Source organism: Chionomys nivalis, chromosome 4 (assembly GCF_950005125.1).
Source record: "Chionomys nivalis chromosome 4, mChiNiv1.1, whole genome shotgun sequence".
In the NCBI taxonomy this organism is placed as follows: Eukaryota; Metazoa; Chordata; class Mammalia; order Rodentia; family Cricetidae; genus Chionomys; species Chionomys nivalis.
In genome coordinates, this window is record NC_080089.1 from 53895173 (window position 1) to 53914980 (window position 19808).

At 50.4% G+C, this 19808-nt stretch overlaps 1 protein-coding gene across 1 annotated transcript; it reads right to left on the bottom strand.

Moving 5' to 3' along the window:
- Positions 1–437: 437 nt before the first annotated feature.
- Chrnb4 (cholinergic receptor nicotinic beta 4 subunit) lies at positions 438–19481 on the bottom strand. Its single transcript, XM_057767367.1, has 6 exons — positions 19357–19481; positions 14673–14821; positions 8062–8106; positions 7848–7957; positions 6045–7035; positions 438–1290 (listed from the first exon to the last, which is right to left on the bottom strand). Exons 1-6 carry the CDS (start codon positions 19409–19411, stop codon positions 1150–1152), a joined length of 1491 nt encoding a protein of 496 aa, XP_057623350.1. The 5' UTR covers positions 19412–19481; the 3' UTR covers positions 438–1149.
- Between the last annotated feature and the right edge of the window lie 327 nt (positions 19482–19808).

Below are 19808 nucleotides of genomic sequence, written 5' to 3' on the forward strand. Positions count from 1 at the left end.
CACAGAGAAACCCTGTCTCGAAAAACCAAAAAAAAAAAAACTTCAACAATCTTCTCCTTAATTCCAGAAATATCTTGTATGCCAACAATGGGGCTAGTATTGTGAGATCGGTGTGTGTGACAGAGACAGGCCTGAACCAACCGTGTGCGTGTGTGTGTGTGTGTGTGTGACAGAGACAGGCCTGAACCAACCGTGTGTGTCTGTGTGGCAGAGATAGGCCTGAACCAACCGTGTGTGTGTGTGTGTGTGTGTGAGACAGAGACAGGCCTGAACCAACCATGATGCAAAGGCAGAAAGCAGCCAGAGTGATGTCCAGAGGAGGACACACTAGAGGTGGGGACCAAGGACAGCTACTCAGAGGGAGCATGTGAGTTTGGAGGAAAACAGGAGCCACCCATTCATTCAACAAACATTTATTTTTCACCTTCTGTGTGTAGAGCGCTGTCTCAAGCCCTTGCCTTGTGGAGCATACACTCCCACAGACAAGGTATAGGTGACTGGTATGCCACCAACTAAGCCGTAGGTACTGATGGGGGCATTCAAGCAAGCTGGAAGTTTAATGCAGTTATGGGAGACACTACTTCAGAATGCACGAGTAGGGAAGGCTTCTACAAGACAAGACAATGGAGCAGAGGATCATGGGAGCAGAGCCCTGACTAGTACAGCCATGTGAAAAGCTTGGGAAGTAAGAGTCTGAGGATTTGGGCAGGAAGCACAGCAGATATAGAGATTCTGACCTGGAGATCTGGAAGTGTGAGGAGATGGAGGAAGAGGCAGGAATCTATTGGGCAGCTGGGGGTGGAGGGAGATGGATGGGAAGCAGGCTGGCGTATGATGGCATGGTACATGGCACAGCAGGTGCTGCTCGGATGACTGACTCCAGGGCCAGACACAGGGAAGGAAGGAGGCCAGGCTGAACGTCTACAGCCTTATCCGCTCCTTCGGGGACTTACTCAAAGGCATCAGAGGGGACAGTGCAGCTAGCCATCCTGTCCTCACGGCCGTGCCTGGTTTCATGGGGTTGACTGCCAGTGGTCACATCTTTACTTGGAGCCTCATTAGCTGGGACCCAGAGGAAGCAGTAAACTGCCCACTTGGCTTCTCACATCATCTTACTGTAACCCAGGGGCCCTTGGCAGGCTGGGGAGCCTAGGTGCCCTTGGAAGGTGCGTGGGTCTGAAAGAGGGGAGGAAGGAAGAGCCCCACGGTGCCCAGGATGCACACGAACACAAACACCCACAGGAACAGGCGGTCGACCACCATCGCTACAAATTTCCAGTCCTCGATGACCTGCAGACAGACAGGGGGAGGGGGACTGGTTACAGGTGCCAAGCACAGAGCATGTCCTCCCTCTGAATCACACCTTCGCCTGCTGGCTAGGACCCCACAGGCGATACAGGGCTTGGAATCATACACAGGTGTGCAGCCTCTGAATCCAAGGCTGGCCTCCATCGGGCAAGTGTGGTGCATTTCCTGGTGTTCTCCAACCCCACCCTACCTGACCAGGGTTGGAGGAGGGAGTAGCAGAACCACGGAACTTGGGCTGGACGGTTGTTTCTCAATCTCCTTAGATCCCCTTTGAATGCCGCAACCCTGATGCTGCTCAAGACCTCACAGAAAGGGTACAATATCTGCACACAGCTCAGGCATCCTAATTAGATTTTGGTCAACTTGATACAAGCTAGAGTCCTCCGGGAAGAGGGAATCTCAACTGAAAAAAAAAAGGCCTCTGTCATATTAGTCTGCAGGCCAAGTCTGTAGGGCATTTTCTTGCTAATTATTGATGTGGGAGGGTCCAGCCCACTGTGGGTGTGGCCACTCCTGGGCAGATGGTCCTGGGTCACAGAAGAAAGCGGACTGAGTTAGTCATGAGGAGCAAGCAAGTGGAGAGTGCTTCTTTTCTCTACGGCTCTGCCTCAGTTCTCACCTGGAGTTCCAACCTTGGCTTCCCTCAGTGAACTATGTAAGCCAGATTTTCTATACCAAGTTGCTTTTGGTCATGGAGGTCATCACAGCAATATAAAATTAAGACATCAAGAAATCCTCCCCTGTATTTATAATGCCTATAGGCCATGTGAATGCCTAACATAATGTAAATGCTATGTAAGTAGTCAGTGTCCCGTATTTGAGGGACTTGACAAGGAGGGGAGCACACATGTTGGTGCAGACACATTTTCTACCCATTATTTTACCCACTGTCAGTGGAATCCATGGATGCAGAAACAGAGACCCAAAGACATCACACATGGTGAATTTAAAGCCAAATCTGGTTATGGGTAAAGGAGGTTGTGGCTTAGGGATCATTAGGTTCCTCTTCTTGTTTTTCCCCCAAACTGTCTATCTTGGCTGGCTCTGGAGAGAGGGAGATGAGGGCCCACCTGCCTGACAAGAGCTCGCAGAACACCTGGAAACCCTACAGTTTAATGAGTTCCACTCATTTCCAGCAGCACCTGCTGTTTCCTGTGATCAAGGCTCTGCCTCCTCTGACCTCATCATCTGACTCTGGCATTCCCACCCTCTCGCTCTGCACACACTTCGTCTCCTCAGACCCAGCCGTGGGGTGTGACACCAGCAGACACCTGGCTGGCTTCCACAGGTACCACCATAGACGTGCCTGCCTCCTCGGAGCTCTGAGAGACTCTCAGAGAGTGGTCATGTGACCAGCATCCTGCCCTCCCTCCTCCACTCCAGGCTGAGAGTGTTCAGGTAAGACTCAGGAGTTAGAAACCCACACTAACGGGCAAGCTGACGTCAGTGACCCAATTTGCCAGGGCTTCATCAATGTTGTGTGTTACACTCCAGGATAATCCTAAGTCAGATCAAACTCCACTCCCTCAAACACAGATTGTTCCTGTTCCTAAGGTCGGGAAGGCAAGCGGGCCGCTGCGCACTGTGATATTAGGGTTGGAGGAATTCATTTTGACAGCCTTAGCGTCAAACATGCGCCCATCTTTTCCTGTTTTTGTGCTACTTACAGTGACCAGTTAGTTGTTATGGAGAGCAGAAGTGCTGGAGATAAGCCATGGGATGGCTTAGCAGTGGGCCTGCCGTGCGAGGAAAAACAGATCTCTAACTACACATGAGTCAGCAAGCTTCACTTAGTCAGCAAGCTCTTCACATGCTCAGGGCAGAGCAAGACCCTCAGAGGGCCCAGAGTTTCAGGATGGTAGTTGTGTGACCAGACAAGTCAGAGGATTATTCTCTGCCTCGGTTTCCCATTGGCGAAATAAGGGCTCCAGTAAAAGCTGCTTCCCAGGATTCCTGGGGGAGTTGGGATTGTCTGCTCACCTCTACCAGAGCACCTGATGTGATTGGCGTCACAGGCACACAAGTGGTTATAATCCCACCGACTTCTGTCTGGCTCCTTCCCTCTCAGGGCTTCTTATTAACTGAGGAGACCTGCCAGTACCAAGGGGTGGTGAGGCCCTCAGGGGAAAGAGCTCGGGGTGGGGGCTGCTTGCTCAGTCAGGAGTGCAAGAGACCAATGCCTCTCAACCAGGATGTGCTCAGGACCCCACAGGAGTTTGAGAGGTGGTTCCTAAAGCTTCCTCCAGAAATCCTGACTCAGTCGAAGCAGGAAGATCAAGTCCAAGGTCAGTCGGGGGGTGTGGCTTAGGGATGGCTATCTGACGTACACAAAGCCTTGGGTTTGATCATCAGCACCAGAGTCAAAGCTAGGTGGGGGTGCATGCCTAAAATCCCAGCACTGGGAATGCACAGGCAGGAGGAGTCGAATTAACTTCACAGTTATCCTCAGCTACATAGTGAGTTTGAGACCAGGCTGGGGTCCATCAAAGACTGTCAAAAACAAAAACCAACCAACCAACCAAACAAAAAGCCCATTATCACTTTGTATGCTTTTGACTGTGGTAGAGGACACAGAAACAGGTGAGAATTCAGGATTCAGTATGAATCTTGATGCACACAAGGACTGCGATGCACAGCACAGCTCGGAGTGAACACGTGTTGACAATGAGGCTGGCTCTAAGGGTAAAGAGTAGTGATGTTTTTTTTCCAAAGGTCACCTTCAGCTATGTAGTGAGTTCAAGTCCAGCCTAGGCTAGACAGAGATGGGGGAGGGGAATGAAAGAAAGACTGACATTATTTTTACATTTGTGCTTCTGACTGAAATGGGCCCAGGAGGCCTCAGAGATCTGGTTAAAATTCCAAGTTGGAGGCCTGCTAGGAATTTTGGTGTCTAACACATTCTAGGTGAGGCTGCTGCAGGACTGGGAGCTCCTGTCTGAGCAGCAGGCTGGTGACCCACAGGCCCGCTACCCCTTTTCTTAGCCATTCTCTTCTTTCCTCGCAGTGTGACTCTGAGCTACAGTTGGTGCCGACTAACTGAACACCAGAGTTCTCTCCTGAGAGTCTAACTGGTAGGAAGGGATTGCAGAAGGGCAAGAAGGAAGAAATCCTCTTCTGTTCCTGCAGCTGCAGTGGGGAGACACAATGTTGCAACATAAAACGCTGTTTAAGGAATCTGAGAGGATTTGCCTTGAAATGGGAACATTCTTGGGTTTATGATGCATGCTTTTTTAGGTAGAGAAATGTGTAGGAAGGTCTAACCATGATGGTCTCCGTGTATCTTTTTTTTTTTTAAATACAATTTTACTTTTTTTTTTTAATATTTATTATGTATACAATATTCTGTCTGTGTTATGCCTGAAGGCCAGAAGAGGGCACCAGACCTCATTACAGATGGTTGTGAGCCACCATGTGGTTGCTGGGAATTGAACTCAGGACCTTTGGAAGAGTAGGAAATGCTCTTAACCTCTGAGCCATCTCTCCAGCCCCTCCGTGTATCTTTTTATTATAAAATCTCCCGTATACATTATTCTAGTTAGTTTTCATTGCCACCTTGATCCAGCCTTTAATCGCCCGAGAAGGGATTCTCCATTGAGGGATTGGCCTGATTGGAGTGGATTGTGTGCATGTCCACCGAGACTGTCTTGATTGTTAACTGATAGAGGAGGGCCCAGCCCACTGTGGGCAGCACCATTCCCTGGGCAGGTGGCCTGGGATGTATAAGGAAGCTAGCTTAGCGTGAATCTGTGAGTGAGCCAGCAGACAGCCTTCCTCCAAGGTTTTCTGTTATTCTTAGTGAGTCAGGGGTAATTCTGTTGGAATAGCAAGCAGGACTGGCTTCAGGCTCCTGCCCTGAGTTCCTACGGCTTGTAAATATAAGCCAAATAAATTCCTTTCTCTCTGAAGTTGCTGCTGATTGTAGTGTTTGTCACAGCAACAGGATGAAACTAAAACACACGCGCCTTTGGCGCAGAGGAGTCATTTGAGATGCACAGACTCTAGAACTCCTGGTGTCTGGCGAAGGAGAACTTAACCTCAGTTTAGAAAATCTGTAATTCTTATTGTCCTACATCATAATGCATTAGCCTGGTAGCAGTAACACTTTGACTGATGTTTCTATGCTCCTGGAAGGGAGCTGGGCTTCTCACAGAGCTTCTTTGTAAGTCTGAAAAGGTGGGACCAGATTCCTTAAGCCACCCAACCCAAGCTGTGCTCTCTTAGGATGGCTGAAGCGCCTTCACATCCACCGAGAACCCTCGTCTCCAGGGCAGGCAGCTCTTCTCTGCTCCACCTTAGGGCTCTCTCTACCACAAAGGGTGCTTGCTCTGGCAACTGGGCATGACTGGAGGATAGAGAAGATCACATTCCAGGGCTCCTGTCAACTGGAGGGGAATGGGAGCTGGGGGATAAAGACTCCCACCTCCATCCAGATGATCCTGAGGCTAGTTGTCTGGACCCTTGGGGGTCTCAATGCTGCACCACAGCAGCAGGCTCACTGATATCCTTCAGCAGGGCCCCTCTTTCCCTTTGGTTTGCTTTCTCTACGCCCTCAGTGTTCTTCCTAGGGTTACATCACAAGTAAGCTACCTGTACTTAAACCCATCTCAGACTTGGCTTTGAGAGAACCCAGGCACAACACAGAAGATCGGTGTTTCTTCCTCACCTATGGAGCTATAATAATACGTTTCCCTTTGGAGTGGCTTACTCGGGTGGTGGGGAAAGGGCTGGTGACTTACGCTCTGATCTTGGTCGTCACTCTTCAGATGCTGGGCGATGAAGTTGACGCCCTCTAAAGCTTCCTGTAGGTCCTGCCGGAACCTCCCTGAGGACCTCAGGCGGGCGTCCCTGGGGTTGCCTGCTGTGTGAGAACCGACTGCAGTCTTGGGAGCAGCAAGGACGGGGTTCACAAAGTACATCGAATGCCCATAGACGTTAGACGGGCTGGTGGGGCCTAAGGCAGAGGTAGTGGCAGCATCAGCTGAGGTCAGGTGCAGCTGGCTGGGATGAGGGATCCCGGCTGGGTTAACTTTGAGACCTGGGCGCTTCATGAAGAGGAAGGTGGGCAGCTTGTGCAGGAAGCACTCCTTGACCCAAGAAGCCATGGTGTGAGTGCTGGGTGAGCGGTGGTGCACATTGAGGACACAGACAGTGGTGACGATGGAAAAGGTGACCAGCACCATGGTAAACAAGAGGTACTTGCCAATGAGCGGTACGTCAAGGGAGGTGGGAGGCACAATCTTGGAGATGAGCAGCAAGAAGAACGTGAGGGCTAGCAGCACGGAGATGCAGAGCGTCATCTTCTCCCCGCAATCGGAGGGCAGGTAGAAGACCAGGATGGCCAGCGAGGTGATGAGCACACAGGGGATGATGAGGTTGATGGTGTAGAAGAGGGGCTTGCGCTTGATGATGAAGTCATAGGTCACATCCACGTAGCTGGGGTCCTGCGGGTTCACCGTCCTTCGTCCTGGGAGGGCCACGATGTCCCACTCGCCACTGGGGGTAAAGTCATCCATGACGGCCGTGGGCGATTTAAGGACCATGTCGATCTCCGTGTGGTCGTAGGTCCAGGAGCGGAACTTGAGAGTGCAGTTCTGCTGGTCAAAGGGAAAGTGCTTCACCTCAATCTTGCAGGCGCTCTTGTAGATGGCAGGGGGCAGCCACTGGATGCTGCCATTGGACCGCACTATGACGTTGGCGTAGAAGGACACCTCGTAGGTCCCATCGGCACTGGGGTGGGGCAGGGCACAGAGGAGAACATCACCAATCTATAGAAGACTGGGCTTGTTCTCAAAAGCCCCCAAGAGTACTTGGGGGTTATCTGCCTTCCTCACTGAAACAGGTCTGCTTTTCTCAGCAACTCCCTACCACAAGGCACCAAAGGCCTCTCACGGAATTAGCTCAGTTAAGCCTCATGAGAGTCCAAGGAAGCAACGCTTCTATTATGTTCCTCATTTTCTAGCTTGGAAAGCAAGGCTTGGGGAAGCTGGAGGACGTTATCGAGCTCCTTAGACTAATAAGCAGCAGAGATGAGCTATGAACCTTCATCTTGTTCGAGCCTTGGCTGTCTATTCTTTCTCTCTCTCACTTGCTGCCTTTGCCCAGGCTGATCTCAAACTCCTGGGTTCCTCATCCTCCTGCCTCAGCCTCCCAAATAACTGCTACCACACTAATGTGCCCGTGGTATTGACACCTGACAAGTCAATGTTGCAGCCCCCTAACTCTGACAAAGCCACCAAGTCACAAAAAGACAAAACAGCTAGGCAGGAACGGTAAGGGCACTGGTCCGAGGGTCTGAAGGCTGGCCCGCTCCCTGCTGTCCTGAGCAGGACAAGGCCTGTCTCCTCTCTGGGCTTCCTTATTCACCCTCCCACTCAGAAGTCTCTGTCTCCACCGACTCTAGTCCTCTAGCTCCATGGCCTAGAAGTCTGAGTGCAGTGTAGACGAGGAAGGACAGAGTTGAACTCAGGTATGGATGACCCTGGAAGCTGGCTTGCTGCTCTGGCCTGACCCCCACTAACTTTAACCACCCCACCACTCACTTGTTATACAACACGATGTCAGGCAACCAGACACGCTTTGCGGGGATCCTCAGAATGTTCACCCCTTCATAATAGGAGCTGTTCCAGGCCAGGCGATAGTCAGTCCATTCCTGAGAACACAGACAAGGCCGTATCACCTGTAGGTCCGCTCTGTCACCAAAGAGCAGCCCCAGGGGAAACATCACCTAGACTGGGGACCCTGCAAGGTGCTTACCTGTTTCAGCCAGATGTTGGTGGTCATGATTTGTTCTCGCTCATTCTGGGGAGGGAAATGAGGGAGGGTATCAATTCATGTGGAAAGAGAGGCCCCCACAAATAGACAAGTTTGCTCAGACAAAAAGGTTCTAAGCCCCTGGCCTGTGTGACCAGCTGTCACCTAAATATCTCTTAGGTAATGTATTAGTGACTTTTTGCATTGCTGCAACCACATGCTGACAAGAAGCCTAGGGGGAGAGGAGTTGATTTTCGCAGTTTCATGGTGAGGGTGGCGTGGTGGCTAGAGCTATGGACTTCATGTGGAGCTTGTGCCTAGCCATACTGTAGGGGCAGGTGGAAAGAAGGGACCCCCACAAGCCTGCTCAGGACAACCTCTCTCCTCACCTCCTCAAGGCTTCATGACCTCTCAGCATTTTCAGTCATACTCTCTCCTTTCAAATGAACTTGCTGGGGCCTTCAGTGGGCGGAGTCTTGCTCCCAAGTATGTTTTTCAGATCTTCCTGGCTTGAATTTTTATTATAAAGCCCATTAAACACAGTAAGCAATAACCCTGCCACGACAGGAAAGCTATACTACCTTCATATTTCCTCTGCCAAGCAATGTAGCCCATAATTTTTTAATGTAGCTAAATTCAAATTGTTAGGACATGGGCAAAACAGACCAGATTTTCCCCCCAGAATATAGCACAAATGGCCTGCAGTCTAGCTCCCAACTGGGTCTTTGTTCCCTTCTGACATCTCATGAGCCTAGTTTTTCCTCTCAGTTCTCTCTCTCTCTCTCTCTCTCTCTCTCTCTCTCTCTCTCTCTCTCTCTCTCCTCTCTCTCCCCCTCCCTCCCTCCACCCCCCCCTCGGTCTTCCACAAGCTCACCCAAATGATCCACTAACCTCTTACAGCGTGCTAGGGCTTCTCTCATTCTGTAGCTATGCATACCGCACCTCAATTCTCTGTGTAACTCAGTTCCAAGGGCTTATCAACAACCTGGTTAGGTTTATCTCAGCAATAAGCCCACTTTACAGTTCCAATTCTCTATATTAGGTATTTTATTCATCACTGCCACCAAATGTGTGACAAGTGACTAAGTGGGGAGAACAGTTTCATGGCAAGGGAGGCGGAGCAGCTGGGGCTTTGGCTTTCCTGTGGAAACTGTGGCTGGTTCCAGATGTGGTGGTAATGGATGATAGGTATTCACGCGCACACAGCGAGAGCCAGGCTAACATCTGTAAACAACCCACCTCAGTGACCCACTTCTGCCAGGCATGCCATACTGTTTACATGTCCCAAAAACTCTCCAATGAGCGTCACTAGCTAGAGACCAAGTGTTCTTACACATGACCATTTCACACTCCAACCATATCAGATAATTCAAAGATATTTCACACCCAGCACATCACAGATGAAGCTCATGACCCACCTCCCCCCTGCCACCAGAAGTTCTGGTACACCATTTCCTGGTCTATCAAACCTCTCAGGTGTATTTCCTCCAACTCAAAATTGTCCACTTCTCTCTGTCTCCGTTGCTGCTATTATCTATTGCTTGGATAACGGCTGTAGCTTCCCAGCTGCTATTCTCGTAGTCCCTTGAATCTCAGCTCCTCAGACCAGGATTCTGTGTTTGGGAAATCTGCCATTTCCCAAGCTCCTACCCAGAGTAAAAGCCGAAGTCCTACTCAGGACCTGTGATACGCCTGCCTCTGCCTTTGCAGCCCCATGGTGGCCTTGCTTGTTTCTTCACCTCTGACTTGGCACACACTCTTTCCCTTCCCTGGAGACTTATGCAGCTTTGACCTAGCTTTTTTCAAATCTCAGAAATGTCACCTTATTAGAGAAACCTCCAGCCTTCCTACACAAACTAGCACCCTGCCTCCCTCACCACGCACACCCTGCCCTGTTTTCATAACACTCCTATCTGGACACCATTGGTCATCCTGTGTTCTATCCCTACCTCCCACTAGGATCCAAGGACCCTGAGGAGACAACCAAAGCTTAGAGCAACAGGGATATATGGGATACCTGATAAATAGTTCTGGATGAATAAATTAATTCTGTTATCACAATATGGTTCAGTATCTTCACCTAGACCACTGAACAATCTAATTGATCTAAATCCATTCTGTATCTGCATCTCTCTCTCTCTCTCTCTTACACACACATACAAACACATACACACACACACACACTCCCCCCATTTACTTTCTTCTGCAGCAAGAAGGAGTTTGCTAAAGTTCCTGTTTCCCCTTCAGTCTTATCTCCATTTAGGTCACTTTTCTTCTCCAGGGTTACATAGGGTAACTCCCCCAGCCTCATTTTACTGCCCTGGACTCCCCTACTCTGTGCCCCAGCCCTCTTGGCCTTCCTTAGTTCTTTGACTGTATCTTGTGCTCTCTGTACACTTTTCCCTGCTTCCTCTTGGATAAATAACTTCCGATGTTCTGATTCCAGCATGGTACTTACTTCCTCAAGCAATTCAACTAGGTAACTGCATCACAACAAAGATTGGTACGTGATGTGATATTTTTCACACATATGCGTGTTTGCTCTACAAAACTACCCAGCTTCCTTCCAGCTCTCTTTGCTCACACTAGGGTGTGTGTGGCCCTCACCTACAAGTTCGAGATGGCAGTGAAACTCCAGTCACCCTGCCCATGGTCCAGGCTGTCGTGAGGGAGGAGGAGGAAGAAAAGATGCGTATTTGCTGTCTCATTTTGATAAGTTTTTTTGAGTTTTAAAGTTCTTATATATTTTGAGTTCTAGAAATCACCTTTGGTTCTTTTTAAAAATTCCTAGCTCTCTGAAGAAATTTTCCATTATCATTCCTTGAACATATTAATGACAGCTATTTTCATTTTAAGAAGTCTTTTCGCTGGGTGGTGGTGGCACACACCTTTAATCCCAGCACTCGGGAGGCAGAGGCAGGCTGATCTCTGTGAGTTTGAAGCCAGCCTGGTCTATAAGAGCTAGTTCCAGGACAGGCACCAAAGCAACACAGAAAAACCCTGTCTCGAAAAGCAAAACAAAACAAAAAACTCAAAAAGAGAAACTCTGTCTCGAAAAACAAAAAAAGTCCTTTTTATTTTAAATTATGGCAAAATACACTTAGCATAAAACTTAAATGTTTAAACTTTTTATTACATTCATCTATTTGTATGTATGCTCATACATGTGCATGCCATGACATGAAAGTAGAGGTCAGAGGACAACTTGCTGAGGATCTGAACTGAGGTCCACATGCTTGCATGGCTGACTGCACCATCTCCCCATTCCCTGTCCCTACTAGGTGTCACCTGCTCACACCTACCTCCCAAGGCTCTACAGCAGCAAAGGGATCATCTTAATCTAGTCCGGCTGAGCCAGTTTGGAAGTAACACTGTCTTTTGTGAGGGCTGCGCTTCTATTATTTTTGTTGCTCATTTTCAGTACTAGGGTGACCCTGCCGGAAGCCCCATCAGGGTCCCATGTCCTTGGTCAGATCCAGACCGCCATCCCGCATCCTTTCAGCCCGGTGACCCAGGCACCAGCCCAGTTCCCCAGCTCCTCAGCTACCATTTGCTGTTTTAGGTCTTAGCTTCTTGGCCAGATACTGTTGGCCAGTCATCAAGGGTAGGGAAGAGTCCCAGAGACTGTCAGGGTAGTCTCCTGGAGCCGAGCCACTCACATCCTGGCTGAGGCCTCCAATTACCTTAAAGCTGATCCCTTCCGGCCCTCCAATACTTTGTCCATCCCTTTTAATTGTTCTCCAGAAGAGCTAATCTCCCAGCATCTCTACCATCAATGAAAGCTGGAAACCTTAATTTATCTTTTTAAAATATTTTTAAGCAAGGCATGTTAGTGCATATCTATAATCCTAGCATCCGGGGAGGCAAGTCAGGAGGCTCTTGAGTTAAAGTCTAGACAGGGCTGCATAGAGAGCGCTTTTCCCTGAACAAGACAGTTTTATGTGGAACCATGGTTTCCATGGTGAACACACTGCTATCAAGGGTACTCCCTGACCAGTTTTCACAAATGCAATCATTGTTTTGTTTTTGTGTGTGCATGTATGAGTGCACACATGTGCAGGTGTACGTGCGGGCTTCAAAACGGAAGTCGTTTCTACATAGTGAGGTAGGGTCTCTCTCTGAACCTGGAACTCACTGATTCTAGCTATTCTACATAGTCCACTTGCCCTGGGAACCCTCTCCTCTCTGCTTCTCAAGGTAGACATTGTGTCTGCTTAGATTTTAAGTGGGCTCTGGCGATCCAGATTCTGGTCCTCATACTGTATGGCAAAGAACTTTGTCCACTGAGCTGGCTCCCCAGCCTCTTACCTCATTTCAAGATATGAAACTTTTCTATCTTCCAGGAATTTCTCTTGTGCATTTGCCCTCCCCCTTACATTTCTACTAGTGTCTTCTGCATGTGACAGAATATTGGTGTAGGACCCTGGCTGTCACTCCACAAAAGGAAGCGTAGGGACAGCCCACTTGCCCCTGCAGCACAAACCCCTCATCTATTCCCTAGACATTCCATCTCTAAACTCCCTCCTCACAACCAAGTACCTCCCAAAAATCCAGAAAGGAGCCCTCCCTCCTACAGTCAAGCATCTCCTTTAGACACGACTTTTAGGACTATGACAGCCCAAATAGGTGCTTGCAGAAGTGACGCTGAAGGCTGTGTTCTCTCCTGTTTCTGGAAGCCTCTATCACTCCACAGGGCCCACAGCTCAGATCTGGCAGGGACAGCCTGAGCCTAGCAGTGTGACCAGATCTGCCTGCCTGTCCGCCCTTGCCAGAGCAGGCAGCTGCCTTGCCTGATTAAGCACAAAGCCTTTCTCTGCAGGTCAGGGATGCTCAGATAGTAGTGTTGGCTTGGCCTGGCCGGAAGCCCTCACTGCTTTCAGCTTCCTATAGTAGGGATGCCCCTTCCCCATTCTGGGGTTAGGCTTCCTCCTAAGGGATAGAGGCAGCTACCAATTTGGGCAAAGCCTTCGTAAGCACTACAGATGGTAGAATCTGAGCATGTAGGACTCATGGGCTGCAGGAAGGGGAAGGTGAGATGGCACTGCCCAGAGGAGGCCCACCTCTTCAGTTGGCTCCTGATGGCTAGACACAGCATCTATGTGCTCACTTCCTCAGACTTGCTTCCAGGGGCAAGGCTTCTAACCCTTGGGACTTGGGGAGGTTCCTTCACACACTCCTACTCCGAGACAGCTCTGGGGAGCAGGGGAGGAAATTCCAATCTCTTTCATCTTCCTCAGCACCTCCTCTTGCTTCACTCCAGCTTTCAACACCTGGAATGCTGTCACCCTCTCTACCACACCTGTAGCACCTCCTGTGCTTGTCTGGACCCTCATCCACATTTCTCTGCCCCACCCCTGAGCCTCTGTACCCAGCACTTCTCCTGGCCTTGTTCCTATTTCCCCCACTAAATAAGTTATGTGGGAGGCTATCCCTAGCAAGCCTGGAGGCAATGAGTGTTGGAGACCCGGTGAGCAGAGTCCATGACGGGTCCACAGGATGCCTGACCCTTTCCTCTTTGACAACTACACAGCACGGACCTTCTCCAGCCTCCTTGCCACATACTGACAGATCTAAACCAGCCTAAGTAATTCTATTCCTCTGGCCACAAATTGGTTAGGTTTGGATGTGAGTTACTAACCCTGGTCAATGAGATGTGTCTATCAAGAGGGCAGGACTCTGAGAGAGTTTTGTTGTTGTTATTGTTGTCCCAAAGGGATTGAGAAGATTTCCCATAGCTATTGGCATCACTGGCAATACTCCAGATTCCTGGCATCACTGAATTGTTGTTGTTTGTGGCGACACCGCAAACATTGGTCTGCTCCTGGTTAGGTGATAGTGATAGATGCCCTTTCTGTTGTAGCTATTCTCAGCTGGATGTCCTCTTATTGAATGCCAAGATGTTTTTCATTGCTATTGAGAGTGTGGCTTTTCAAATGGCTTCAACTATGAGTCAGAGGGGCACAGACAGGGCAGGGCACCCCAGGCAAGAAGAACAGCATGTGGATAGATGATACATTTTTGGTTGAAAGGATCCTAACTTGGAAGGCTGCTCAGCACTTTCATAGTTTAGGTAAACTGTTTAACCTATGAGGGAAAGGCCTGATTGTCTGAAAAGTAGTGTTGAGTATTTACAACAGGCCATGCCAGGGAGGAGGGATGGAGCGATGGGCATGGGGGGAGCTGGCTAGCAAGACACACAGTTGGTACCAATGGTTGGTAAGAATTAAGTGGATACTTCAAAATAGCAATAGGGGGAATTTGGAATATGCCCAACACAAAGAAATTATAAATGTCTGAAGTTCTAGGTATGCCAATGACCCTGGACATGGTTCTTACACATATGAATGCAGTGCCACACTGTATCCCATGAAAGAAAATTACTCTGTGTCTATCAAACATATATACTACAATATATTTTAAGAAATACTAGAGGAAAATATTAGCAGTCTGGGATGTTACCCATCTGGCAAGGTCAGAAGTAACATTTTAATCATCTAATTCCCAGTCCTGTACCCTGACGGCCATCCATTGCTTTCCCCAAGGCTCCGAGGGCAACCAGAAACAAGTCCTGCCCCTTCTGCTAAGCCTCAAGCCCCAGTGGCCCAGGCACCTACCACACTGATGAGCTGGGACACTAAGAGCTCCAGGTGGATGGAGATGAGCTGAGAGGCACTGGTGGCTGGGCGGATCAGGTTGTTGTAGCGGGTTTTGTTCAGGAGGTCATCCATCAGCTTCTCCTCTGCGTTGGCCAGGCGGCAGTCCCCTGGGAAATCATACAGTCAGACCTGCTGGGCCCTTGTCTGGAGGAACCCTACTGCAGCTGTGAAGGGGGGAGGGGCTATGAGAAGCAGAGAGCAGGAGCCCTGGGGACCGTGGTGGGGGAGTAGGTGCCAGCAGGCCTGCCTGGGTCATTCTTTCCTCTGGGCCAGGCCACTTCCTCCAGCTCTTCCTGGAAGTGAATGGTGTTCCATGCTCCAGACACCCAGGCCCAAGCTCGGGCGTCTGTTTCTTCCTGTCGTTCCCCTACCCTCCCACCGTCCCATAGGGCTGCATATCCTTATCTGTTCTACTTCCCAGCTCTCCTCCTTTGCCCTCCCGTTTCCCCCTCTTGGCTGTCTTCCATTACCTCTCCTGCCCTGGATGGTCCCAGCGGTCTCCCTGTTCGTCCCATATCACCTGCCCTAGCTTGCCCCTATGTAGCCAGGTAGTCTTCCTACAGAACACTGGGTGGGGGCTCTGCCCCACCCACAGCCTCTCTGAGCTAAAGGCAGCTAAACCAAGAATGCTTCGGCTTGACCTGAGGTCTTTGCCCTTAGCAATGGCTTCTTTTCACTCGCCTTGGATTCTTCCCCTCACTTTTCCGCCTCCACTGACCCCAGGCTCTGCCTCTGGTCATACCACTGCTAGCCTCTTCCCCATCTCATTTCTGGGTCTTCGAGCACACTCTTTCTTCTGCCAGGACTGTTCCCAGCCCACCAACACACAAAGGTCTGAGTGGAGTCTGTACCAGGCGCTGTGCTGTGTGCAGAGGATAACCTAACTGCAAACCCCAGGAGCCATTCCCGGCCCCCGAGGGAGGAGCGTGGGTAGCTTGTACGGGGACACTTCCTGAAATATGGGCTTGTCTGCAGAACTGGGCACGTGGTAGCATTTTCCCAGAGGGGAATAAAAAGCCAAACTGGGGCTGGAAAAAAATGGCTCTGTCAGTAAGTTGAGTGGAGTTGACATGCAAGCAGGAGGACCCAAGTGTGAATCCCCAAACCCACACAAAATAGCCTTGGGGGTGGAGGAACAGAACTACACAGGTCCCTAAATCTTACTGGCTGGTAGCCCAAATTAGTGAGCTTGGGGTTCAATGAGAGACCCTGTCTCAAAGAAATAAAGATGGAGAATGCTTGAGAAAGACACCAATATACATCTGCAATACTACACACACACACACACACACACACACACACACAAATAAGAAAAGAAAGAAAGGAGGGTGGGGCTAGGGGAGGATGTTTTGGATCTGAACTTTGACTTACAGAACACAAGGTCTCTTTGAGACACCAAATGGAGTGGCCCAGCTGGCAGCTGTTTTCTGGTAAGACAGAGTTCTTGGCTCTAAGCCACATTCAGGACCAGCTCCAGCACAGCCTCTTGCAGGGAGCCCCAGGCAGCCGTCATCCCTTGGAGCACTCACAGCCCATGTCCTGTCTTCCCTGTGCATCCTTGATTGCTTGCCAAGTGGTATCTGGGTCTTTGTTTCATTGCCCCTTGTGTGTTTGGGAGGGAAGGTGAAATTTAAGGACTTGATTGTGTGCTATGGTATCTTTAAGGAGACTGTGACAGATAGGGTGGGGGATGGGAGTTGGATGAGCAGGGTGCCCAGGAGCAGGAAAAGAGATGAGTGGACAGAGGAAACACTGTTGGGGCAGGAGAGCAGGCAGAAGGCTAAAAGAGGAGGAGGTGGCTACAGAGGTGGGGATGGGGTTACTGGTGAGAGGCTGCCTGTCTCACCAAGCCCAGGAGTCTGGTTATATCTTCCCTAAAGAGCCTTCACATCTTCCAAAAATCCCCCCTCTTTGGATGGAGCCAGAGCAGTTAGAACATGAATCACTCCAGTCTAGCAAATGTGAGGTGGACTACTGGGTGGGGGCTGGGCTGGCCACATGTTTACGTGAGCAGCCGCTGCCCTGCCTGCACCATGCACTTTCCAGTTCATTGCCTATCTAGAACAGATGCAATATTTAGTGCCTTGAGAAAGATGCTCCCGGCACACCTGCTGCCTGCTGCCCCTCCCCCAGGCTGAGTTGGGGGTCGGGTGGGAGGGCTGTCCAGTGGATGTCTGGACTATAGACTGACTTGGCTCCTCACATCTTGAATTCCCTCTCCACAGGCCACCAGCTTGAATGCCCCTGGGACCAGTCTGTAGCTACAGGAGATACCTGCTCGTTCTCACAGTCTTTGGGTTATTTAGGATGACCTCTCATCTCATAGAGAGGAATCTGACTTGTCTAGATCCACCTGGCACTCTCTGGCAGCAATGGGGTAGGCTCTGCAATTCCCGCCTCCAGTCCTGCAATGCTAGGGGAGGTCGGATCCATCTCTGCTGCCCCAGGAGGCTGGTGCAGGTTGCTTGGCGAGTGATGGGGGGGGGGCACTTATGCTTGATCTCTGAGCCCACCTGGGGTTCCTGGCTTTGTCACCTTCAACTCATCCTCTTTAGTATTCATCTGACTCACAGACTCTTCCTATCTCATGGACCAGCTATGGACTCCAGTGGTTCTCAACCTGTGGGCCATGACCTCTTTAGAGGTCACATATCAGATATCCTGCATATCAGATATTTACATAACATATAATTTACATAATTGATTCATAACAATAGCAAAATTACAATTATGGAGTAGCAGCAAAAATAATTTTATGTTTGGGGGGTCACCATAACATGAGAAACTGCATTAAAGGATCTCAGCATCAGGAAGATCGAGAACCATTGCCCTAGACCACTTAGGACTCCTAGCAAGTCAGACAAAGCCATCCGTGTCCAGGGAGTTCTTTAACACAGAGGCCCTCCCTGACCCGGAGGGAGGCTGCCCTGCTAAGGCTGTCATGGGTGCATGTTTGTTAGTATGTCTGTGGATACACCGAGGGGTGGAATGACTACAAGCAGGGATGGTACAGCTGGAATGCATCCCTTCTTTTCACCTATTGAGGGGTACCCCAATAGGACATGCTTAGGAGTTGCCTTCTATTCCTAATGCTCACCAGAGTCTGTCAGACAAAAGACGGGGAACAGGCCTGCTCTCCCCCCAGCCCCCCAGGAATTGGCAGGGCTTTCAGCAGGGCTTTCATGGGAGCAAATTTTTAAACTATTAAGCAGAGAAGCCACCACTAGAGGTCATCACGATACAATGATGCTGATAAATGTGGCCCCAGTGGCCTTGGCCCAGGGTCTTGCCTTTGTAGATTTTCCTTGGCAAGAGGGCTCCCTCGACGGAAGGGGTTAAGGACCCGATAGAGACTGTAGTGGAACTGTGAACACTTGTGGCATGTCCAGTCTGAGAATGCATATCCAATCAAGAAGTGGAAAGCTATCTTACTGTCTGGGGATGTCATGGTTAATAGAATTTCATTGGCAAGTGCGTATCTGAAAGGCAGGGCTCCTCAGGTGAGGGTGTGTGCTTTTAAAGGGTAGCATATTAGAAACGCCAAACGCTGTCTTAGAGGAGATTTGCCATAGACTATCAGTGCTTCTCCGATCACAGGTAGGAATCACCTGGTTACACAAAAGCAGAGTCCCAAGCCCTATTTCCAGAGATTCGGATCCCTCGCGCTCAGGGTCCAGGAATCTGTACAGGAAGATGCAGACAGCCTAGTGGGACCTCACTTCAGAAATACTGCAAATGTTTGCCCGAAGACAGGCAAGGCAGATTGTTGCAATGGAGCAGACAGGGGAATTGAGAGGGGGCAATGGAATAAGGGCACCCAGCAGGGACGCAAAGCCATAATACACACTGTGCCAATGGTTAAGAGTAGGGTATCTTGAATGGCTCACTATTCCCAGTTCTAGAACCTTCTGGAGGTGGTCTCTGTGGATGGAAGATGCAGCCTTGGTCCTCAGGGTCCTCTGGGGCTCAGAAGACAAGCTGGTCCAGACGAGGGAGGGAGTGTGCGTGTGCGTGTGTGTGTGTGTGTGTGTGTGTGTGTGTGTGGTGGGAGACGAAGAAGAATACCTTGGAATTTAGGTGGGGCAATTGAGTCTGGAAGAAACAACTCTCACGATGTCTAAGCTGAACCTAGGGGTGAGGGCTGAGGAGGTCTGTCTTCCAATGTCAGTGGTAGGTTTGTGAAGTGCAGACCCAAGTTCACTAATCTGCCTTCAGCTAAGCAGGGTTAGGGGACCAGAGGAGGCAGTGCCTGCCATATATGTGATTTCCCAAAGTGCAAAACTACTTCCCACATATGGGGATGGTGGCGTTGGGATGACCTCTCTCGCCAAACAGCAGGTTTGCTCCCACACATTTACAGTTTAGCAACTTTGTCACTCCATTGGAGAGGAAAAGATCCTCTGCGGGCCTGGTGGGGACCTCTTAGCGCCGGGACAGAGCTGAATGCCCGGCCTGAAGACACTCACCATCGATAGAGACCTGCAGTGCAGAGGACGGTGGCGGGGACCCCAAACCTCACCTGGCCACCACCTAGGCCTGCCTGCAACCCCACAGGGCTTGCCCCGCCCACGCTCCAGCCGGTCGGGCCACTCCTACCACACCGCGACCCTTGTCCCTCCCTCCTTCCCCGAAAAGAACTCACCACGCCACCGAAGCAGGGCGAACAGAAAGACGAGGAGCAGGGGTGTGCCCCTCATGGCCGGTCCGGTGGCTGCGGGTCACCCTGCACTGGAGCTGCGAATGAACGACAGAATGGTCGGCAGTCTGTCTGACAGGCAGCACTAGGACCCAGGGGAGCCCTGTGCGCCCGCCAGGGAAGCAGCTGCGGGTCCCGCCCATTCAGGGCACTGAACCCAAGTTAAGGGGGGGGGGGGGGGGGAGACCTGGGACTGGGTGTGTCCATTGGGACCTGAGGCTAAGGATGTTGGTCCTGAAACTTTCCCACACTCAGGAGCCGGCCAGTGTATGACATTCAGGAAAGTGGACTAGCTCTTGTCTCCTTGGAGACTGGCAGTTACGGGTTGAGGGAGGGTCAGAGGGGGCTGGCTGCGTTCCCTCACCGGCTTAGACTGGGCATACTAGAAGCAACTTGAG